Here is a 24,782-nt window from a genome sequence, read left to right as displayed (position 1 = left end):
GGGTCTGAAAGGATATGTAGCTGCCAAGAAGCCCAAGCATGCAGAATCTGGACATCTGAGATGTGGAGGAAGGTTTTATAGACTGATTAGTCAAAATCTGACTTGTGAGGAGCCAAAAATACAACCACCTTTTACGACTCTTTCAGTCTTAAAAACTTTCAGAGTTTTCAGATTATTATTACTGTCCAAAATGTTAATTTTACAGGAAAAGGAAACAATATTCTAAACTTGTGCTGAAAGCTAATGTAAAAAGATGTTTTTCCAAGTATTTTTGGACGATTTCTGTTGGCCTGGTTATCATGACATTTTAACACAGTTTTCAAATTATGCAAAAAAGGACAGACAATATTTTTGTGCAACAGATAGGATAGACATGTACATACAGGAAATGCATGCATGATTACTGTCAGGTGTGTTTCAAACCTTTACATTATGATTCCAAAGGTCACCAAAATCTTGGAGCTTTAAAAAGAGGCCAAGAGAATGAAAGAAGATAAAACACTGAGCTACTCCTGAGGATCTTTACTAAGAGGAACAGTGAATTCCATTTCAGGTAAGGAAAAGGACAAAATATTTTACTTATTTAAACCTTCATCTCAATGACTGGCTTTTATGTTTTGCTATATTTGTTTGCTGTAGAAGTGGATGTACATGATTAAATGTTTACTAGTTTCATAAAAGCACATTAACCATGATCTTAGGCTGATAAGATCATGATTAACATGCTGTCTGTTTTTGTGCGTTATAACAGATCAGCTAATGACGTCATACTTCGTCAAGATTCTTTAAATGCTATAAAACTGAACTAAACTTTACAGTTGCTGGGTCTACTTTTGCTCACTCTTCTGTTGCAGTACTTGTTAAATTGCTGTCATTACAGACATTATTTTATTTTGATAGCAAATTAGATTTATAAAAACCTGTTTTGTTTTATTATTAGCTTTGTCTATTAGCAACATTTTGTCCTGACAGTGAGGTGAAACACACCATTAAGGATGTCCCATGCTACCATAATGGGCAATTACCCACAAAATGACTTCATGGTGGTGACCCATGGGATCCCACTAGCTACAACAGGGCAGAATGGTGCAGAGGCTAGGCCAGGGGTCCTGACTTTTGAGGCCCCATCATGGAGATATCAGAGAGCAAATCCAATGGGAGTGGGGGTAAGACCTTTCATTCAATCAAATGTGGTATCAAAAAGAGTCATTTTAAATCCCTGTTTTTTGGTCTGTAAATGTAATGCCTGTAAAATTGAACAAAAAATGAACAGTAAAGGGATAGTTTAAGAAAGACTATAATGGTATATAATGATATAACCATTGTATATAACCATAAAAATGACTATAATGATAATGGTAATTAACACATCACTAAAGCCATCAGTTCTAATGTTTTTTTGTACTCTGAAAGCTTGTTGTATAACAAATGTAGTAATGAATGAGGAAATCAGGCCACATTCTTTCTTAAGCTGCAATAAAGACTTAATGAGTTCATTGCAGATTAACAGAGAATTCAAAGAAGGCTACCAAAGGTATAGTAAGATAAACAGAAGAAAAGTTAAATAATAATAATAATAATAATAATAATAATAATAATAATATATGAAGACAAAGAGAATGTGAAGCAACATAAAATACTGCTTTTAAATGATCAATTCATGTATTGAAAGAAAAAATTGCAACAGCTAGGTCAGCCCTGTGCCCACCTTAACCCTTAAAAACCCACCCTTAGCAACAGCTAAGTGCTTCCTATAACTGAAGATCAGTCTTACAGATCTCTGTGGAGGAATTCTGGCCCAATCTTCCTCTCAGGATTGCTGTCCTTCAGCCAGAAAGAAGAGCTGTTGAGTTTGATCTGATCATTTAAGATCCTGCCATAGCATCTCAATGGAGATCAAGTTTGTTCTTTGGATCGTTGTCTTGCTGAATGACAAATATAAGATTCATGTCCCTGATGACCTGACATTCCTGCATGATTTTCTGGTCGAGTGCAGATTTCAAGGTTCTGAGAATTATGGTGAGTCATCCTGGCCCTGAAACAGCAACACACCCCCACACCATCGCACTACCACCACCATGTTTCACTGATGGCATGACATTATTATGGTGGAATGCTGTGTTAGCTTCACCGCAGATGTAACGGGACCCCTGTCTATCAAAAAGTTCCATTCTTGACTCATTAGTCCTCAGAACATTATTCCAAAAGGCTTTAGGGTCATCAAGGTTGTTTTTGGCCCATTTTGCCCAGTCCTGCCCAGTCCTGCCTTTTCTAAATGTAGGATCATGAAAGCTGACCTTATCTGAGGTGAGCGAGGCCTGCAGTTCCTTAAATCTTCATCTGGGTTCTTTTGGGACTTCCTGAAGGAGTCATCACCATGCTTTTGGAGGAGTTTAGTAGGCTGGGCACTTAGGAAGCACCTCTGTTCCAAGTCTTTCCTCATTTGAAGATAATGGCTTTCGCTGTGGTTCATTTGAGCCACAAAGCCTTAGGAATGGCTTTTGTAACGTTTTTAAGGCTGATATGCTGAATAACTTTTTTTCTTTCAATAAATAAAAACTTAAAAACTGTATTTTGTGTTTCCCCAGGTTGTTTTGTCTTACATTAACATTAAATGATCTGAAAGAACTAAGAGTGACTATCACACAAAATTACAGGAAATCAGGAGGAAGCAAATCCAAAAATGTTAGTATAATATCTGGATGTATCTTTTTTCACAGGTGTTGCAAATACTTTTTGGATTCATACATTTTGTGTGTGGCATTGTGATGACAGCTTCCATCACAGACGTTTCTTTCTACACTGGAATTTATCTCTGGGGCGCTCTGACTGTAAGATGAGATTAATTGTAATATTATGCAAAAAAGTTTTAAATAAATTCAGTGTTTTACATTTCAGCTCACTGAGCGGCCTGTAACTCATCTTTGTTAAGCCATTGAGCCTAAACCTAGTCTGTTGGATCAGGTGGGCCCGAAAATGAGCAGGGCAGCGGGATTCTAGGTGCATGTTTGGAATACATGGAAATGCATAATTTCCTGAGTCTAAATATTTTCAGTTAATTATATTTTTTTTCACTCTTTCAGTACATCATCACTGGCTATCTAAATGTTGCAGCACACAACAGCAGTAATCGACTTTTGGTATGTTAACATCTCTACTTCTTACAGTGTTACTAACCATTGAAAATTGCAGTTAATGTGGACAAATAAGAGATTGTCATCACTGTCATCACTACATTTTCCTGTGATTTATTTAATATTAGATTACTCACAACTAAATCAATACTCTAAATTTTCAGCCCATATCCAAATTCTGTTTGTGTATTAAGGGGGTGTGTTATTAAGGTTTGAATTTGACCAAATACATCAGATACATAGTCGTGTGGAAAGAGTGGTTGTTTACATGGTTTGTCTTTTTTATTTAATTATTTATTGAAATAGAAACAAAGTGCAGACTTGAATCTGTTGATTCAGAATATAAATGGAAAGTAAATGTGATTAATTTGGTGATTCACTTTGTAATTAATTACAAAGTCATATTTGAATGGATATTTGAATGAATACAGCAACACAAATGTTATGACTCAACATCTAAAGGTTAAGCTGATCTTTTATTATTTAGAAATACATGACTATGGTAGGGGTGTGGCTACATGGGTGGCATAAGGCAGCACCCTTAAAAACCCTTGCCACCCTAACCACTCTGATCTCAATATAAATCTTATAATGTTGCCGGTTAATTACATAAAGTTACTATTGAAACAAAACCTTGTATGTCCATTTGACAATGCTTTAGACAAAATTTTGTGATGATTGGATGAAAAAAAAAAAAGATATAAAAAATGTTCTGCTCCTTGTTTTCCTTCTCTCAGAAAGTTACCATATTAGAGGTTCAAAGTTTTCATAAAGCATTTTCATAAAGCAAACTCACTAAAATATTGTGCTGCGAACTGTAGACTACATTTTTCACTTCATTGTAAAAGATCATGATCATTTTCATAATATAGGCTATGAATTCAGTAGTGTTCTTTCATCAATAATTTGCATGTCATCAAATTAAATAATACCAACACGGCCATGATTATTAACATTAATGTTAAATTTGTCCAAGAAAATGCTGGATATCATTCACACAGATAAGGATATTTCTGTGGCTAGATAGCTTTATTATACCAAAACATTGAACGAGTAGATAGACACCTAACCAACATTTGCTCTGAGGGGACAATAGATATTTAGGTTGTGATCAATCCACATTTAGATACTCATACTATGATTAATCCAGGTTTAGATACCTAGACTGTGATTAATCCACATTTCAATACTAAGGTTGTGATTACTCCAGGTTTAGATACTCAGAATGTGATTAATCCAGGTTTACATATTCAGATTGTGATTAATCCAAGTTTAGATACTCAGACTGTGATTAATCCAGGTTTAGACACTCATACTGTGATCAATTCAGGTTTACATACTCAGACTGTGATTAATTCAGGTTTAGATTTTCAGGCTGTGATTAACCCAGGTTTAGATACTCAGACTGTAATTAATTCAGGTTCAGATACTCAGACTGTGATTAATCCAAGTTTCAATACTCAGACTGTGTTTAATTCAAGTTAAGATACTCAGACTGTGATTAATCAAGGTTAAGATATTCAGACTTTGATTAATCCAGGTTTAGACACCTAGACTGTGATTAATCCAGGTTTAGATACTCAGATTTTGATTAATCCAAGTTTAGATACTCAGGCTGTGATTAATCAGGGTTAAGATACTCAGACTGTGATTAATCCAGGTTTTTATACCCAGGCTGTGATTAATCCAGGTTTAGATACTCAGACTGAGATTAATCAAGGTTTACATACTCAGACTGTGAATAATCCAGGTTTATATGCTCAGGCTGTGATTAATCCATCTTTAGATACTCAGACTGTGATAAATCAGAGTTAAGATACTCAGATTGTGATTACTCCAAGTTTAGATACTCAGACTGTGATTAATCAGAGTTAAGATACTCAGACTGTGATTAATCTAGGTTTTTATACTCAGGCTGTGATTATTCCAGGTTTAGATACTCAGACTGTGCTTAATCCAAGTTACGATACTCAGACTGTGATTAATCAAGGTTTACATACTCACACTGTGAATAATCCAGGTTTATATGCTCAGGCTGTGATTAATCCAGCTTTAGATACTCAGACTGTGATAATCAGAGTTAAGATACTCAGATTGTGATTACTCCAAGTTTAGATACTCAGACTGTGATTAATCAGAGTTAAGATACTCAGACTATGATTAATCTAGGTTTTTATACTCAGGCTGTGATTATTCCAGGTTTAGATACTCAGACTGTGCTTAATCCAAGTTACGATACTCAGACTGTGATTAATCAAGGTTTACATACTCACACTGTGAATAATCCAGGTTTATATGCTCAGGCTGTGATTAATCCAGCTTTAGATACTCAGACTGTGATAAATCAGAGTTAAGATACTCAGACTGTGCTTAATCCAAGTTACGATACTCAGACTGTGATTAATCAAGGTTAAAATACTCAGACTGTGATTAATCCAGATTCAGATATTCAGACTGTGATCCATCCAGGTTTTGATACTCAGACTGTGTTCAATTTAGGTTTAGATAAAAAGATTGTGATTAATTCAAAGTTAGATACTCAGACTGTGATTAATCTAGGTTTAGATTCCTGGACACATCACTGGAAAATGAGATTTATGCACAATAGTTACTCAATACCTTTCAAACACAATATCATTTCCAAATTAATAGAGAAAACCTTGTGCAGTAAACAGCGATGCAGTTATTCTGTAAATCTGTTCTGCTCTACTCCTCTGTCTCCTGCAGATATACATCTCTGTGGGAATGAACATTCTCAGCTTCGTAACTGCAGGAATAATTGTCATTCTACTGGCGGTAGATATGGCAGAAGGTCTAGGATTCAGCCCTTGCAATTTCTTCTGGATTTCCTCTCAATGCCGTGATTTTAGGGTATGTATTAGATTCTGGTAATTATAAGTCTAAATTACTTTAATTGAATTTTCTTTTTATATATTTTTGCGTGTTTTCCTCCAAGAAACATTGTTTTTGTTGACAAAAGGGTTTATAGCAATTTCTCACATCCCCAGTCTCAATAAAATCAGGACAATTATGTAATGATGCTATGAAATTCTTGATTTTTTATATTTATCTATATTTTATTTTACACTCAGAAATGGGGCGAACCGATCAGGGGAGTGTTGATGGGAATGTCTACATTTCTTTTGGTCATCTCCATCTTTATGTCAGTATTAGGATGCAAAGCCACTTGTTTCACTGAACCAACTGTGAGTATCATAGTACCATAGAGACCATGAACATCACTGCTACATTTCATTAACACCAAATTGCACTGTCTTGTAGTGATAAGATAGAATCATTTAAAGTATTTTGGTTAATAAGGTGTGTGCATGTGAAGAGTTTTTTTGAAGTTTAAAGAACCTGTATGTTATAGAAATGTTCTATATGCTCTTCTTTCTATCAGCCACTAAGGAAAGCAAATTCAAGGAACATTTCTTTGTTGTCAGATCACCTCTGTTTTTCTATTTTTTTACAAACCAGCAGGCTGTTTACACTTTGTTAAAAGTTCATGATGAATGGACCAACAGTTAATGCTCCAAAACATTGGTCCACTGACTTCCATTCAAATTGAGCAATGTTTTCTACTCCTCACTTAGAAAATTAACAAAGCATGTCATTTGGCTGTGCATGTTTTTTGGATATAACTGTACCTTTTACTTGCACATTTATCTTGACTAATTTATCCTTTAAAATGATTTCTGTTACTTATTATTGAATAATAATCATCAGCTTTGTTGGAGATGAAATAGCATCTCATATTAGTTATAATAAATTGTTAGAATAGATTAGTTTTTAAAAGTCTTCATCCTTTTAATACCCAGTACGCCACCAAGTAACCAAAATAATACATGCAAAATACATGTTTTTGCAGAAAAAACTGCCATCCTCATCTTTTCTTGCCTTCTGAAACTTTATTAATGATAATGCATTATAATGCAACATGTCTGCACAAAAAGTCCACCCAGACAGGTAGCAAAAAGACCCCTTTAGCATACTGCCACAAAAATACACTGTAAAAAGTGGTTCGTCAGATCTACCTAAAAAAATTACTTCATGTGGTAACAAGTAACTGAACTAGTTTTATTCAACTCAAAAACTACAACCCTACATTTCCAAAAAAGTTGGGATGTGCTGCAAAATGTAAACAAAAAAAAAATGCAATGATGTGCAAATCATTTAAACCCTATATTTAATTGAAAATAATACAAAGATAACATATCAAATGTTGAAACTGAGAAATTGTATTATTTTTTTAAAATATATGCTCCTTTGAATTTGATGCCAACAACACATTCCAAAAAAGTTGGGGCAGGGCAACAAAAGACTGGTAAAGTTGTGTAATGCTTAAAAAAAAAACACCTGGTGGTTAATTGGCAACAGGTCAGTAACATGATTGGGTATAAAAAAGTATCCCAACGAGGCTGAATCTTTCAGAAGTACAGATGAGGAGGGGTTCACCACTCTGTGAAAGACTGCATGAGCAAATAGTGCAACAATTCACGAATAAAGTTTCTCAACATAAAATAGCAAAGAACTTTTGCTTTTCATCATTTACAAAACATAATAACATAAAAGATTCAGAGAATCTGGAGAAATCTCTGTATGCAAGTGACAAGGCTGAAAGCCAGTATTTGCTGGCCATGATCTTTGAGCCCTCAGACGGCACTGCATTAAAAACAGACACGATTCTGTAGTGGAAATCACTACATGGGCTCAGAAAAACCTCTGAAAATCACTGTCTGAGAAAACAGTTTGTCGCTGTATCCACAAATACTAGTTAAAACTTTAAAATGCAATCAAGAAATCGTATATATAAACAGAATCCAGGAATGCTGACACCTTCTCTGGGCCCGAGCTCATTTAAAATGGACTGAGGGGAAGTGGAAAAGTGTCCTGTGGTCTGATAAATCAACATTTGAAATTCTTTTTGGAAATCGTGGACACTGTGTCCTCCAGGCTAAAGACCACGCAATTGCCACATGAAATAATTAGGTAGATTAGGTAGATCTGACAATCCACTTTTTACAGTGTGGCACAAAACCATTAATTGGAGTTTCACTGACCAGCTCACGTTAAGCATTACACAAATTAGGCCTTATTTTAGCTGTTTAGCTGGAGAAGAGTTTGGCTGGTGGTTTTGCAAGTCAGTACACTATAAAATGTGGCTCATCAGATCTACCTAAAAAAACACTTCATGTGGTAACAAGTAAATAAACTTTTACTCAATTTAAATTTTATATAACCTAAATAAATACTAGAATGAACATTTCTTTCAATCAAAGCAATTTTTTGAGTTTATTTAAACTAGTTCAATTGTTTGTTGCTACATGAAGTAATTTTTAGGTAGATCTGATGAGACACTTTTTACAGTGTATATTCATCTGTATGTGAGATAGTGGTGCTGTTTGAAACTCCATCTTTCTTGACATTTTAAAGGTCATTGCTGTAAGGGTGGTTCCAAGCCAAACAGCATGTTCTACAATGGTTACTCCATTCCAAACTCACAGTGGTCAACAGGTAAGAGAGTCTGTAGGCTGTTAAAAGGAGGGTCGACTTCATAACGTCATGAGATCTTTTTTTCTGTTGAATGCAAATCAAATGTAAATGCCATTTACTTTACATCTAACATCAGCCTCGAGATCACAAAAAAGCTTTTTATATCTTTTTTCTTTATTATCAGTGATGATGTGATATTGAGTGATGAGAACAATATCGATAAATACATTTTATTGATATAGCAAATACATTTTATTGATATAACAAGCTTTTCATAGCAACATCAAGTAAACTCAAAGTGCTTTACAGAAAGATGAACAAAACCAAATTCATAAAAACACATCTAAAAAGAAGTCTTACTATTTTTCTTAAGAAAAGTGATCCAGTATTTTACATTTTAGATTGAAAGTAAATCATAAATTAATAAAAATAAAAGAAACCTTGTAAAAATGAGATTTTGTTCAGGATACCTTGTTTTGAATGGTTAAATGCATGTTTTCCTAGATCCAATATTAAAAAAGTTGCAAAACAAGTTAAATTTTTGTACGTTTGGCTAAATGGCACCCCAATCATTGAATCAATGATTTACAATTTGTTACTTAACTATGTAATTAATTCAATTCAAATAACCACTCATGATTAACCAACAGCTCTCAATTTATCCTACCTTTAAAGAAGACCCAGCACACAGAGCAGAATGAATGATAAATATCTCTCTTTTCACAGGATGTGTTTTACATCACAAACACCAACACAACTCTGAACAACCCACCAACAGAAGATCCTCCAGCGTACAGTACGTGTGTTGCATAAAGCATATAACTGAGAACGATGGGGGAAAATGTCTCGGAGAAGAGCTAGAAGTTCTAACTTGCTGTTTAAAGATGCTTTATTTATTTTATCTTCTGAATAACTGTATAGTACTGTGCAATCATCCAGTGTAATTTCCAGTTAAAACATTGATTAAGTAAAATTGATTCTTTTTGCAGGAGATATTTCGGTAACACTTTACTGTACGGTGCTGTTCATAAGGCTACATGACACCTACATAAGGTTGTCATTACAACTGACATAACCCTACATAACTGTTTATAAATGCTAATTAGAGCAGGCATCATCTGTCATAAAGGCTATTTTAGCTGGCCTTGATCAAAATTGGCAACTGTAACCTTTATAGCAAATGACGCTTATTGGAACAAGCATTTATAAGCAGTTATGTAGGGTTATGTCAGTTGCAATGACAACCTTATGTAGGTGTCATGTAGCCTCATGAACAGCACGCTACAGTAAAGTGTTACCAATATTTCTTTAGAGAGTAGACATAGTTTCTAGAACTACAGTTTAAAAAGGACTAAAAGGTCTAGGAGGAGAGAGGAACAGTAACTAGAGGATGGAGGAGCACAATAAAGGGGTACAGAGACCAGTGTAAAGCAGCTAAAGTTTAGCAGTTTTATTACACAGACAAATAAACAACACACACACACATGTTAAGCTACAAATAACAGGGTACTGTAGTAAAGTTGTTACAGTGCCAAGCAGCATGGCTAAAAGAGAAACAATATTGTCCTCACACTTAATATTCTCTTATCGATGGACAAGCTGGGCAATCTACCCAGACAGTACCAAAGGAAAGAAATAAACAAAAAGTAACTATTCTAAACTAAGAGCTAAACAGCTCTAGCTACCACCCTATGCTAAGCTAATAAGACATACAGGAGGTGGTACCTGCCTCTAATCTAGTGTGTTTAAACAATCATATACCTACTGATGTGAATGTAGGTGCACACACAGTCTAACCTGCCCTCCCTCTCAGGAGAAAAGCACCAGTTTAAAAGACTTTAAAGCTAGTACACTCGGACAAACAACAAAAGCTAACAAATGCTAGCAAAGCTAAATCTAATAAGCAGAGGCTAAAGCAAGCTAGCTTTACTAAAGAGAGCCAAGACCACAGCAAGCCAGGAACCAAACAAATGGGCCAAATGCTGAGACATAGGTCACATGATGCCCAGGGCAGATGACAAACTCTTGCACACTGCTTTTAAAGTCCAAGCTCCAACTCCTTGGGCTCAAATCTGCAGGCTGAAGAGCAACAGAGAGGGGAGAAAAAACAAACACACACATGCACAGGCACTGACACGTAACAGCTACAGAGAAAATGGGACTCCTAACAAGCACCTGGAAGACCTGTTAGACACCAAAACTGTCCCCATCAGATAAACAGCACTTAAAGCTTCCATCTTTGAGAGAGAGGAGAAAATCAAGCTGCTTCAGGTCTGAAACAATCCACAAGTGTCTCTGTTCATCCTTCCACTGTGAGAAGACAACTCAGCGCTATGGGTCTGAAAGGATGTGTAGCTGTTCAAGAAGCCTCACTGAGAAAAGGAGACGGACACATCAAACAAAGAAGCTGAACAATGGACTGACCACCCCAGAGTCCAGACCTCAACATCACTGGATGTGTTTGGATTACTTCAGAAAATGATCAACCAACTTCTAAGACTGAACTTTGGAGGTGTGTCTGGAAGCCTGGGTGTGAAGTGGAGTTTTGGCTCAGATAGTGGCATTCCCAATAGAAAAAAAAAAAACAAAAACCACATTATGCAAATATAGTCTAGAGATAGTGGAATTTAAGAAGAATTTGATCTGCTTTCACTGTACACTGTAGAAAGTGGCTTGTCAGATCTACCTAAAGTTTTTTTTCAACTCAAAAAATGACTTTGATTGAAAGAATCGTTCATTTAAAGTTTTTATTTAGGTTGAATAAAACTAGTTAATTTACTTTTTACCACAAAGTAATTTTTTATGTAGATCTGACGAGCCACTTGATGGATGATAGCCATGCAAATTCAAGACATGTGCAAATGACACTGACACAAATACCTTTCATGTTTAGACCAATTCTAATGCAGTGCCAGTTCAAGGCCAGCTCTAATGTAGCCTATATGAAAGTGTAGTGGTAATATATTGTTTTTTAGTATATCTGTTGTGAAAATTGATGGTGTCTTGATTGGTAAAGGGTGGAATTTTTGAAAATATGTGAAGAAAGCCATGTTTAAGGTCTAAAGAAGTGAAAAAGTCATGATTAAATTGTTTAAAGTCAAGAATTTATGTGATTTTGCTTGTAAAAACCCCATGTGCAGCCTGACTTTACTGTTTTCAATAGAGGTATTAAATCATGGCTAAAAGACAAACAATGCTGCTCTCACACTTAATATTCTCCCATTGACACACTTGTATTTTATTGTATCTGTAAAGTATCTCTTGTTATGTTTTTTATGTATATATATTTAAAAAGTCTCTCATGGGCAGGTGTTGTAAATTAGCTTTTGGCTATAAACACTAAACACAATGTATCCGGTGCTTGAGCACAATTGTATGTTGCTGTTCCAATGCTACTTTCATGTCCATATCAAATAAATAAATTATAAACTATATCAGAAAAGGGGTCAATTTCATGTTGTAGAATTCACAAATTAAATGGGTTAAATTTCAAACATCTGTGGTTTCTCATAATTACATAACTTAAATGTTGGTTTGGTCCACTCAGCATTAATGGCTACAAATGGCTGAAAAATGCTGCTGAGCTAGTTTGAGTTAAATGTGAGATGAAATATACTCTATAGGGTTTAAATCTGGACTCTGACCAGCCCAAAACCATCAGTAAAACTCAATGAATTTTAGACATGGGAGTATACATTGGCATAACATGAGTGAAATGTTATATCAATGTAATTACCATGTTTACCTACTTCATTTAACTTGCTTAATTCAAAGTGATGTAGCAGGTTTCACTTGTGTGGAACTGATGTGCACATTTGAATCACCTTTTTTTAGTGTAGTTGCTGAATAAATTTAGTAGTTGCTCAGTAATATACCTTAAAGTCTCATAACTGAATAATAAGCCAGGAGGTTTGAGGGTTAAATATTCAATGGTCCGGTTAAATGATCTGTCCCACTTTATATTGTGTCTCTAATAAATGTGTAGTTACACATGAATAACATATGCAACAATAGTGTAACTATCGATGATTTAGTTAGTGTTACAGATAGATTACAGAGGAACAGCCTATGTAATTACACACGTTTCAACATCAGTTTTGCCTCATACACTACAGATCAGAAGTCTTTTCCAGCAGTAAAAGGAAGTATGTTTTACATAACATTAAATTTATGTTTTGCATAATTACTGTGGTATAACTTTGTTGTAACATGGTGTCCTAATCACATCACATTGATTAATACCATTCTGTTATTACACTGTACCTACATAACAACTACACAGGAACTTTCCTGCATTGTAGTGTTAAAGTAACACTTTAAAATAAGTGGACAGGTCCTGTGTAGTTGGTATATAAGTACTGTGTAATAATGGAGGGGTGATATAGACGTTGTGTTGGGGGTAATGCAACATATTTAACTGATCACATTTAAATGATAAGAGGTCATCTGCTGTACTGTCACATGTACAGAATAGTTTAAAGTGGAAACTGGCTACAATGTCACAGCACTAGCAACATAAATGCTAGCCAAATGTTAGGAAAGCTGGCAGATACAGTGCAAATAATGTCTTAATGTAAGTTATTACATACTTATTTTAACTGCTGAAAAAAAAAAACTTCTTAAAAAAGAACCACTGTTCCAGTATGATTACAAATTTAATTACATTTGTTATTACCCTACGTAATTACATGAGAGAGAATAGGTTGTTACAACTTTTAAGATTCACTTGTGTAATTACATGAGGCCAAACTGAAGTTGATACATGTGTAATTACATAAGATGTACTACTGTAATCCATCTGTAAAAGTGACTAAATCATTAGTAGTTACAGTGTTGTTGCATATGTTATTCACATTTAACTGCACAGTTATTAGAGACACTTAATATAAAGTGGGACCAAATTATAATTTGAACATCTTAACAGATGCTGTAAGGTTTTTTAACACCACAACACCTTGTCAGAAATATCTAATTTTGAGAAGGATTACTTGAAATTAGGCTTTTATAATATATGACCTGCATCATTTATATTAGTAAAGAAGAAAAAAAACATCACCAGTGCTTCTGTTTTCATTCATAAATAGCTCCTCCTGCTTTGAGAGGTAAATATATTGTGGCTGTGATGTGGAGCAGATGCTCTCATAGAACAGATCATTTTCTGTTTCTGTTATGAACTAATGTCTGTCCTTTCTATATATATATTTTTAAACAATAAAATTTTCCTTTTACTTGGTGTGATCTTGATTATTTGTATTCATTTGTAATGAAAATCTGATACAATGCAGAACATTATTAAAAAAATGACAAAAATCGAGAAACAGTGATAAAAACAAAGCAAAAATTTAGCACTTTAACATTTGTATTGTGTACATTACTTCTTTATCAATATTTTGTTAACACTTTATTTGAAAGCTACCTACACAAGGATGCCATAACACATGCATAAGAATTGAATAATGCATCTATAAAGCAGTAATTTGAATTTTTATGAACAGCTTGTGTCAGTAATCATAAGATGCCATAAGTCGGAGTAATAACATGAGTTTTGTACTGTACTCATGTAGAATTATGTCAACTCTACATAGAACTACATCAAGTCTATGTTCATCAATGTTCTCAATTCCAGTACTTAAAAATGATGCTTCATAATACTGTTATAAATGGAACAAGTGCCCATTACTTTAATTTAAGGTTACTTATGTCATTGTAATCTCATTTACTTCCTCAAACATCGTATGTCATCTTACTAGAAAAGGCTGGTCATAAATATTCTTTCTAAATATGTTATTCAGTGTTAATGCCTGTGTTATGTGGTCCTTATGTAGGAAGCCTTCAAATAAAGTATTACTAATATTTTTAACATTAACTAAGCAGCTCGTTCTATGCTTTCCCACTGGTGAGATCCTTTCTAAATTAATGTGGAGCCACAGTTTACTGACAAGCTTAACTCTGTAAGCTTTACTAGAATGAAGCTTTTGAAATAACACCACAACAAATGACTTTGTTTCTGTCCATCCTTCTACTGTGAGGAGACAACTCAGTGCTATGGTTCTGAAAGCATGTGTAGCTGCCAAGAAGCCCAAGAATGCAGAATCTGGACATCTGAGATGTGGAGGTTTTATAGATTGTGAGGAGCCAAAAATACAAGCAAAAAAAAAAAAATATTTCTAAATCGTAATGAAAGCTAATGTAAAAAAAAAAAAAGTATTTTTGGACAATTTCAATTGGCTCAGTTTTTTAATTATCCAAAAAAAAGGACACACAAGATTTTTGTGTGACAGATAAGATAAACATGTACACACAGTAAATGCATGCAAGATTATTGTCAACCTTTCCATTATGATTCCAAAGATCACCATAATTTGTGCAATTTAAAACAGGGCCAAGAGAATGAAGCAAGATAAAACACTGAGCTATTCCTGAGGATCTTCACCAAGAGGAACAGTGAATTCCTTTTCAGGTAAAAAAAAAAAAAAGGAAAAAATATTTTACTTATTTAAACCTTTATCTTTTATGTTTTTTATGCTTTTATGTTTTGCTAAATGTGTTTGCTGTAGAAGCTGCTGTTTAAAAGTTTCAAAAAAGCACATTAACCATGATCCTAGGCTTATAAGATCATGATTAACATGCTGTCTGTTTATATGCGTTATAACAGATCACTTAATGACTTTATACTTCATCAAGATTCTTTAAATGCTATAAAACTGAACTAAACTTTACTGTTGCTGGGTCTACTTTTGTTCACTCGCTGAATTCCTGTTAAACTACTGTCATTTCAGACATTACTTTGATATTTTCTTTCATACAAACTATTTTGTTTTATTATTAGCTTTGTTTATTAGTAGCATTTTGTCCTGACAGTGAGGTAAAACCGATGGTTTCACGCAGGTGAATACATCTCCATTAAGGATGTCCAGCGCTACCGTAATGGACAATTACCCAAGAAATGACTTTATGGTGGTGACCCATGGGATCCCACCAGCTATAACAGGGCAAAATGGTGCAGGGGCTGGGCCAGGGGTCCTGACTCTTGAGGCCCCATCATGGAGATTTGAGAGAGCAGAGTCAAAGGCACTGGGGGTAAGACCTTTCATTCAATCAAATGTGGCATCAAAAAGATTCATTTTAAATCCCTGTTTTTGGCCTGTAAATGTTGTACTTGCTGTAGCTGTAAAACTGACTTAACAATGAATGATCAGTAAAATGACAAATTAAGAAGACTCTAGGAGGGATAATGGTGATTAAAACATAACTAAAGCCATCAGTTCAATTTTTTTTTTGTGCTCTAAAACCTTGTTGTATAACAAATGTAGTAATAACTAAGGAAATGAGGCCACAGTCTTTCTTAAGCTGCCATGAAGATTTTATGAGTTTATTGCAGATTAACAGAGAATTCAAAGACCAGTCTTATACATCTCTGTGGAGGAATTCTGGCCCTCTCAGGATTGCTTTCTTTCAGCCACATAGGAGAGCTGTTGAGCATGAACTACCTATTTGAGATCCTGCCAAAGCATCTTAATGGAGATCAAGTCAGGCTTTGACCAGTCCACCCCATTGGACTTTTGAGACATGCAGTTGTTCTTGTGCTTTGGATCATTGTCCTACTGCATGACACAAATGAGATTCACATCTCTGGTGACCTGACATTCAGGCAGTATTTTCTAGTCGACTGCAGAATTCAAGGTTCTGAGGTTCTTATGGCGAGTCCCTGCAGGCCCTGAAACAAAAAAGCATCCCCACACCATCACACTACCACCACCATGTTTTACTGTTGGCATGATGTTCTTATTCTGAAATGCTGTGTGAGCTTCACTGCACATGTAACAGGACCCATGTAAGCCAAAACGTTCCATTCTTGACTTATCAGTCCACAAAACATTATTCCAAAAGGGGTCATCAAGGTGGTTTTTGGCCCATCATGAATGCTGACCTTATTTGAGGTGAGCGAGGCCTGCAGTTCCTTAGATCTTCATCTAGGTTCTTTCGGGACTTCCTGGATGAGTCATCCCTGTGCTAAATAGGAATTTAGCAGGCTGGCCACTTCTAAAAAGAAGCATCACTGTTCCAAGGTTTTACTCAATTGGAGATAATGGCTCTCACTCAGGTTCACTGGAACCACAGAGCTTAGGATTTGTATCTATTTTTAGACTGAGATGCTGGATAACCTGTCTCCTTCAATATGTGTTTTGTGTTGGCTCAAGTTGCCCTTTGTTATACTAAAAATTTCTTAAAGATCTGAATTTATGCAGAACTAGAAGAAGTCAGGAGGAGGCAAATACAAAAATGTCCCTATAACATCTGGATGTATCTTTTTTTTCCACAGTCCATGCAAATAGTGATTGGATTCATATATTTTGTGTGTGGCATTGTGATGGCAGCTTCCACCTCACCAATTTCTTTCTATATTGGAGTTTACTTCTGGGGCGCTCTGACTGTAAGCAGAGATTATTTGTTACATTATGCAAAAACAATTAAATAAATCCATTATTTTCCAGTTCTGCTCACTAAGTGTCCTGTAACTCCTTTCCATAAAGACATTCCAGAGGTTAAAATGGTCTGTTGGATCAGGCGGGCACTAAAATGAGCAGGGCAGGGGGATTTCAGGTGCACGATTGGGATATATTGGAATGGATAATTTCCTGACCGCAAATATTTCCAGTTATTTATAGTGTTTTCACTTTTTCAGTACATCATCACTGGCTCTCTGACTGTTACAGCAAACAACAGCAGTAATCGGTGTTTGGTACGTTAACATTTTTATTACTCACAGTGTTATTACCCATTGGAAGATACAGTTATTGTGGCCAAAACTAGAGAATGTTATTACTGTTAATATATTTTTATATTTTTTATTTATTTTTAGGTAATTCATAAATAAGTCTAAATTTTTAGTCTGTACCAAATTTGTGTTTGTTTATTAAAGAGGAGATGTGTTCTTAAGGTTTGAATTTGATGTAATACATGACACACAGTGTTTTTGTGCAAGGAGGAGCTATTGTTTACATTTTTCATTTTTTTAACAAAGTTTATGTACTTATTTACATAATCATATTTGAAAGATACAGCAAAATAAAGGTTATAACTTCAACATCTAAGGGTAAAATTGATTATTTTGAAATGTATGACTGTGGTAGGGGTGTGGCTACATGGGTGGTATGCAGTTGCAGCTGCAACCCTTGCAAAAAGCTTTGCCACCCCACCCATTCAAAATAATTAATACAATAAAAACTTACATTGGTGTAGGTTGATTAAATACCATTGCTATAGAAACAAAGCCTTGTATCTACATTGGACCATGTGTTTGACAAAATGTCATGATGAATACATCACTAAAATTGATGACTTCAAATCCTAGTTTAAAAATTTAGGTTGTAATTAATCCAGCTTTAGACAACCAGCCTGAGAATATTTCAGGTTTAGATACTCAGGCTGTGCTTAAACCAGGTTTACATACTCAGGCTGTGATTAATCCAGGTTTACATACTCAAACTGAGATTATTCTAGGTTTACGTAATCAAGTTGAGATTATTCCTGGTTTACATACTCAGATTGTTATTAATCCAGGTTTACATACTCAGGTTTAGATACCCAGGCTGAGATTATTATATCAGGCTGTAAGCAATTCACAGTCACCTGATTAAAAATATTTATAATTATGCAGCGTGAGGTCATCATTGTGATTAGTTTTGCTCTAATTTTACAGCACATGAGCTAGCAAGATGGACGCCCCTCAAAAAATCTTACTTAGGTCATCTGAAAGGCCATAGCTGGCCCTGGCCATTAGTGTGCTGCTTTTTGTCACACATGTCCAAATGGACACATCACTTGATGATGGAATTCGTTTACAACAGTTACTTACTTTCAATGCTTTTCAAACTTAAAATCATCTCCAAATTAGCACTTTAGCATTTGTATTGTGTACATTACTTCTTTATCAATATTTTGGTAATACTTTATTTGAAAGCTACCTACACAAGGATGTCATAACACATGGATAAAAATATATGAATAATGCATCTATAAAGCAGTAATTTGAATTTTTATGAACAGCTTGTGTCAGTAATCACAAGATGCCATAAGTCAGAGGATTTGTGTCTATTTTTAGACTGAAATGCTGGATAACCTGTCTCCTTCAATAAAAGAAATGCTCATGAAATTGTGTTTTGTGTTGACTCAAGTTGCCCTTTGTTATACTAAAAATTTCTTAAAGATCTGAGTTTAGCAAGAGTGACAAGTATGCAGAACTAGAAGAAGTCAGGAGGAGGCAAATACAAAAATGTCCCTATAACATCTGGATGTATCTTTTTTTTCCACAGTCCATGCAAATAGTAGAGGAAGAAATTGTGCAGTAAACAGCAACACAGTTATCCATTCTGCTCTACTCCTCCATCTCCTGCAGGTGAACAGCTCTGTGGGAATGAACGTGCTCAGCGTTGTAACTGCGGGAATCATCGTCACTCTGCTGGCGGTGGATATTGCAGATGGTCTAGGATTCAAATCATGCCATAACATCTGGAACTCTCAATGCTTTAATTTTAAGGTATGATGGATTCCTTCCATTTCTGTAGTTAACTGGTATAGTTTCTATAGTTAAGTATAGTTACAAATTTAAATGACTTTGACTAGATTTCAACTTTCATATGTTCTCCTCAAGTAAAACTGCTGTTGCCCACAGAGCATTAGGAAACATAATGTTTTTGTTGCAGCCATTTCTCACATCCACACTGGTCTCAATAAAATCAATCAGATTCTAGGACTGTAATATTTTGACATTGTTTCTTTTACGATTTTTCAGATTTGTTTATATTTTATTTTACACAGCACAACGCGATTAGGTTACTGTTGCTGGGAGTATCTGCATTTCAGTTGATCGTCTCCATCACAATGTCAGTGTTTGGATGCAAAGCCGCTTGTTTCACTGAACCAGTGGTGAGTATAAATTCCACCATACCATGCTGAACATGAACATCACTGTTACTTTACATGAACACTTCTGTCCACCCAAGCTGAGGTGCCTTATAGTGATGGGACAGAACCATGTTTAACCATTTTGGTTGATGAAATGTGTGCAGTGTTGTAAATGCTCTTCTTGCTATCTGCTACTAAGGAAAGCAAGTAAAAGGATATTTCATCATTGTCAGAACATCTCTGTTTATCCATATTTCTATTTTTTTTAAGAATGTTGAAAACACCAGCTGCCCGTTTACACTGTTTTAAAATTTCATGATGAATGGACCAACAGTTAATGCTCCAAAATGTTGTTTCGTTGACTTTCATTGAAAGTGAATAATTTTTCCTTTGCCTGAAAAGTGACCACTATGGAGATACAAGGTCTCAACTTGCATACAGTCCCCGGTCAAATTACATCTTTTACTGATTTTCTAAAAGAAAATAAATTAACACATCCTCTACAGAGAACACACTTACCAAGAAAATAAATTAACACATCCTCTACAGAGAACACAATTTTTAATGCAAAATTACTGGTTATTTACTGAATTTAACATATAGCAGGAAAAAAAACATAACTTGTGACCTGTGCAAAAGTTATGGAACATTTTATACTTTCTGTTTTATGCATTTTCCAATATGCTAAATTCAGCAAATAAGTAAAAATTGTGCACTAAAGTTTGCAGCAAAAATATTTTAGTTTGTTTTCTGTAGAACAAAGGTGCTCAAACCCGGTCCAAGAGATCTACCACCCTGAAGAGTTTAGCTCCAACCAGCATTGTCCATTTTATCAGCTCCACTGACCACATAGGGGCACTTTGTAGTTCTACAGTTACAGACTGTAGTCCATCTGTTTCTCTGCATACTTTTCCCTGTTCTTTTTTATGGTGTTTTTATGCATTAATGTCAAACATAAGGTTGGGCTCAATATTTAGGTCTCCAATGCAAAATCAACACTATACTGAAGATAAAATGACAGAAATAGATCATTTACTTTGAAGACACGTCTTTCACCAAGTTTTGAGTGTCCTATTTGAATTCTCTTTTAACGTACATGCAAACATCAGACTAATCCAGTCAGGGAAGGGGTCTGAAGCACAACCCACCTTACAAAGTGTTCTTCCACATGTTGCATGCAGTTACCCATTTCTACCAGAGAGGTCTCCAAATCCTCAAAATGTACAGAGGGCAGCTTTTTTTTTTCTTTAGCTATGAAAACAAATAAATTATGTTGGTCCAAAACTAGAGCGCTAACGTTTTTCTACAGAACTGTGAACAGTTGAACTTCTTAGTCCATGAAAAGCACTGATCTATGTTAAACATCTGTATGTGAGATAATGCTGTTGTTTGAAACTCCATCTCTCTCCATTTTAAAGGTCACTGCTGTAAGTGTGGTTCCAAGCCAGGCAGCATGTTCTACAGTGGTTAGTCCATTCCTAGCTCACAGTAGTCAACAGGTAAGAGAGTCTGTAGGCTGTTAAAAGGAGGTTTGACTTTATAAATTTATGAGATCCAATTTATTTTAAAAAGATGGTTCTTTATTAAAGGCAGTGGTTCTATAAAGAAACAAAAACACTCAAAGAATCATTTGCATGCTTGGTGAAATTCATGCAAAGATTGATGGAGAATGTGTTATTTATAGTTCTATACAGAACCTTTTTGAAAACTGTTCTATAAAGCACCAAAAAAAAAGTGTTCTGCCACTAAAAGAAGAACCCTTTTTGGTGCCATATAGGACCATTTACAACACATTCTCCACCAATCTGCAGCACCATTTGAATATGTAAAGAATCATTTATTCATGCAGATTGTTCTTTGAGTGTTCATCGTTCTATATAGAACCGTTGTCTTTACCAAAGAACCCTTAAAGCATCATCTTTTTTAAGAGTGTGCATGGCTGGAATAGGCCTTAAATGTATGTATGTATCTGTGTTGTGGGGCAACTGCTTGAACATCACAGCAAAATTTGAGGCATTTTCACTGATTTCCTTCTCAAGTAACAATTTAGTTTTGCAACATTAATAAAATTACATAAAAATCGAAATTTGTAAACTGTAAAAGTGAAAGAGAAGACACATTTGATTTGTCCACCTCTAATTAGAGTGGGCATGCTGCACTGCCCAGATGCCTAAGATCTGAAACACTGCACAAGTCACATGTTCAACAGGAATTTGCATCACCTCAATTTCTTGATCATGGGAAAAAGAAAAGTACATTTTGTAATGTCTTTTTTTTCTTTATTCTTACTGATTTTATGATATTGACTCATGAAGTCTACTTAAAAGTTCAAACCTGTCACTCAAATTTTAGTTTGAAAAGAAATATATTCAAATTAAAAACTGCATGGTAACCACATATTTTGTAATTGCTGAATCTGTGTTAAAATAATAATAATAATAAAAAAAAATGTCCTGTTACTTATTTAAACCACTGTCAGCAAAGAAACCTCATAAAAATGAAATATTGTTCTGGACATTTTTTGAATGGTTAAATGCTTTTTTTTTTAGATTCCGTGTTGAAGAATGATAAAAGTAGACTTTTTTATTTAAGTTACAAGGGCTAAATGGCACCTCGGTCATGGAATCATTCATATAAAATTCAATACAAACGCTATGATTAACAAGCAACACTATACTAACTCAGCACTTTATACTAATACCAAAGAAGACCCAGCACACAGAGCAGAATCAGTGATTAATATCTCTCTCTTTTCACAGGATGTGTTTTACATCACAAACACCGACACAAACCTGAACTGCCCACCAACAGAAGATCCTCCAGCGTACAGCGTGTGTGTTACACAAAGCAAATGACTGAGAGCGAAGTGAGAAAACGACCTGGAAAAGAACTAGAAGTCCTAACATGCTGTTTAAGATTGCTTTGTTTTAATATACTGTCTTTTCAATAATTGTATAGTAGAGTGCAAAAATCAGGCCACCCCTCCTTTATTTAATATACAGCCATTAAGTACAAGGTATTTATATGTCAGGAGATATTCCTGAGGAGATCAGACAAAAGATAATCCACTTGCACAAGGAAGCAGAAAGTCAACCACCTGGAAGACCTGGTAGATGACCAACACTGTCCTAATCAGATAAACAGCACCCAAAGCTTTCATATTTGTGAGAGAGGTGAAAATCAAGCTGCTTGAGATCTGAAAACCTTATTGAAAGTGTTTGGGATTACTTGGACTGTGAGAAGAAGAAACTTCAACCAACTTCTTAGACTGTACTTTGGTTCAAATGAAGGGTGGCCTTTGACATTTTCCCAGTACTCTCTATTTGTACTTTTACTGTCATTTATTGTCACTGTCGCATCAATACTTTGGCTCCTTTTTTTTAAATTGTGGTTACCTAATGACAAATGGACCAATAGAAATGCTTCAGAAGTAGTTGGAATAAAATCTTTCTACATTAACGTTAAGAACATCTATTCTTCTTATCTGAAGTCCCTCCTCAATTTTTTTATTATGAAGTTTTGCTACAACAATAAAGTTATATTCCATGTTTACATATACAGTGTTATGTAAACATTTGAACCCCTTCTGTTCAAATGAGATTTTTTATTGTTTTTCTTACACATCCTCTACAGGGAACAAACATAAATGTGGCACTTTTTCAGCAAATTTTCAGCAATTTCTGTTTATTTACTGGAAAACATAAAAGGTAGCATTATGTGGTAATGAGCAGGACAGTATTGTAATAATGAAAGTCTGTGAAATTAAGGTGATTGGTTTTAAAAGAGGAAGAAAAATAGTTGTTAAATAGTTTTCAACTGTCCAGGCTAATTTGCTCAGTTTAGGCTTACTGCAAACTCCAAGGATTTCTTACAGCTCAGTTAGTGGGAGATTCTTTTCTTGTGTAATTCCTAAACTCTGCAATAGCGTTCCAGGGAATATTAGGAATGTAAGCTTGATAGGTATTTAATCCACATTAAAAACAGATTTACTTAAGATGACATATGGCAGTGTAATGAACGAAATTATATTTTAGTTTTTTTCTTCTTTTGTTTATGTTATACTTTTTTTTTCATATCTTACCATCTACCTTGAATTTTCATTGCTACCAAATTGAAAATGCTTTCATATCAAAATATTTCATATCAAATTTGATTACTAAACCAAATTAAACCATGCTGTTGCTAAATGATGCAGGTTGTCTGTTTTTCCTCCCTGAGATTAGCACTTCCAGAAACATTTCGCAGACTTTTTGAGGCAACTTTCATAAAATGATACACTCAGAAAATGTTTTATTGTCAACCTGTTATTGATGGCCACTACTGTGTTAAAAAACACATAAAACAGGAAAGTGTGAGTTTTTCTCACAGGATTAAGAAAAATAAATCACACAAAATAAATTAAAGAGGCTTGTGCATTTCAGCATTTGATTCACTAACACCATATATCAATACCTACATTTAATATTGAGTATATTCTGAATAATATGCTTGGAGGTTTAGGGGTTACATGTATAATGTTAAGGTTGAAATGACTACAAAAGTTTGTTTTTAGGCAAATATGTCAAATGTATAAAATTTTGATATGGATTTTGAGTCTGTTGTAAAATTTTATTTTTATATTTGATATATATGTATATATATATATATATATATATATATATATATATATATATATATATATATATATATATATATACATTTTGAGTGCAATTTATAAAAACAGTAGTCAAAAACATCATAAACATTGTGTATATTAACATGCTTGCATACCTGTTATGGTCCACAAATAGCACCTCCTGCTTTGGACTGTGATGTGGGTGCACCTTCCTAAATGCACTAAACATATACCGTCACATGTTCAAACGCCCCTGGTCAAATTCCATGCAGTGTTGATTTTTTAAACGTAAAAAAGTTAACACATCCTCCACAATGAACAAATATTTCTGCTATGTTCTGAAATTTTTAATTTATTGAAATCAACAAAGCATGAAATTTGGCTGGGGCTGTTCAAACTTTTGCATACCAAAAAAGCTGCAGGATCTCCACATATCCATCTAAAAGCTGATGGTTCAACATATTTGATCTAAAAGCTTCATATATTCACCTAAAATCTGCTGGAACTCTATGTTTCATATAAAAGCTGCTCATTTTCCATATTACCCAAACTAAATTATCCAAAAGTTGCTGGATCGCCATATATCTGCCTAAAAGCTGCTGGATCTCCATATATACATCCAAAAGCTG

At 34.7% G+C, this 24,782-nt stretch overlaps 1 protein-coding gene across 4 annotated transcripts; it reads left to right on the top strand.

Moving 5' to 3' along the window:
- The first annotated feature begins 467 nt into the window (after positions 1-467).
- On the top strand, positions 468-23,649 carry LOC118808583 (membrane-spanning 4-domains subfamily A member 4A-like). 4 transcript variants are annotated; one of them, XM_036571361.1, is made up of 8 exons: positions 468-553; positions 15,519-15,710; positions 16,954-17,064; positions 17,317-17,373; positions 19,030-19,170; positions 19,452-19,559; positions 20,957-21,037; positions 22,298-23,649. In XM_036571361.1, exons 2-8 carry the CDS (start codon positions 15,540-15,542, stop codon positions 22,391-22,393), a joined length of 765 nt encoding a protein of 254 aa, XP_036427254.1. In that variant the 5' UTR covers positions 468-553; positions 15,519-15,539; the 3' UTR covers positions 22,394-23,649. The 4 variants fall into 4 exon arrangements, with proteins under 4 accessions (XP_036427254.1, XP_036427251.1, XP_036427252.1 ...); XM_036571358.1 differs by lacking the exons at positions 15,519-15,710; positions 16,954-17,064; positions 17,317-17,373; ... (2 more) ...; positions 20,957-21,037; positions 22,298-23,649 and adding exons at positions 973-1,166; positions 2,721-2,831; positions 3,084-3,140; ... (2 more) ...; positions 8,571-8,651; positions 9,357-9,658 and having other exon boundaries at positions 475-553; XM_036571359.1 differs by lacking the exons at positions 15,519-15,710; positions 16,954-17,064; positions 17,317-17,373; ... (2 more) ...; positions 20,957-21,037; positions 22,298-23,649 and adding exons at positions 941-1,166; positions 2,721-2,831; positions 3,084-3,140; ... (2 more) ...; positions 8,571-8,651; positions 9,357-9,658 and having other exon boundaries at positions 479-553.
- The last annotated feature ends 1,133 nt before the right edge of the window (positions 23,650-24,782 follow it).

Source organism: Colossoma macropomum, unplaced genomic scaffold, assembly GCF_904425465.1.
Source record: "Colossoma macropomum unplaced genomic scaffold, Colossoma_macropomum, whole genome shotgun sequence".
Taxonomy (NCBI): Eukaryota; Metazoa; Chordata; class Actinopteri; order Characiformes; family Serrasalmidae; genus Colossoma; species Colossoma macropomum.
Note: the sequence above shows the minus strand (reverse complement) of the source record. Positions and strands in the feature narration are given on the sequence as shown.

Excerpts from the sequence above, each read along its gene's own strand:
- LOC118808583 (XM_036571361.1), top strand. The coding sequence starts at position 15,540 with ATGTCCAGCGCTACCGTAATGGACAATTACCCAAGAAATGACTTTATG. Across the intron at positions 15,711-16,953 it reads CAGAGTCAAAGGCACTGGGG|TCCATGCAAATAGTGATTGG; the intron begins GTAAGACCTTTC and ends TTTTTTCCACAG. Across the intron at positions 17,065-17,316 it reads ACTTCTGGGGCGCTCTGACT|TACATCATCACTGGCTCTCT; the intron begins GTAAGCAGAGAT and ends TCACTTTTTCAG.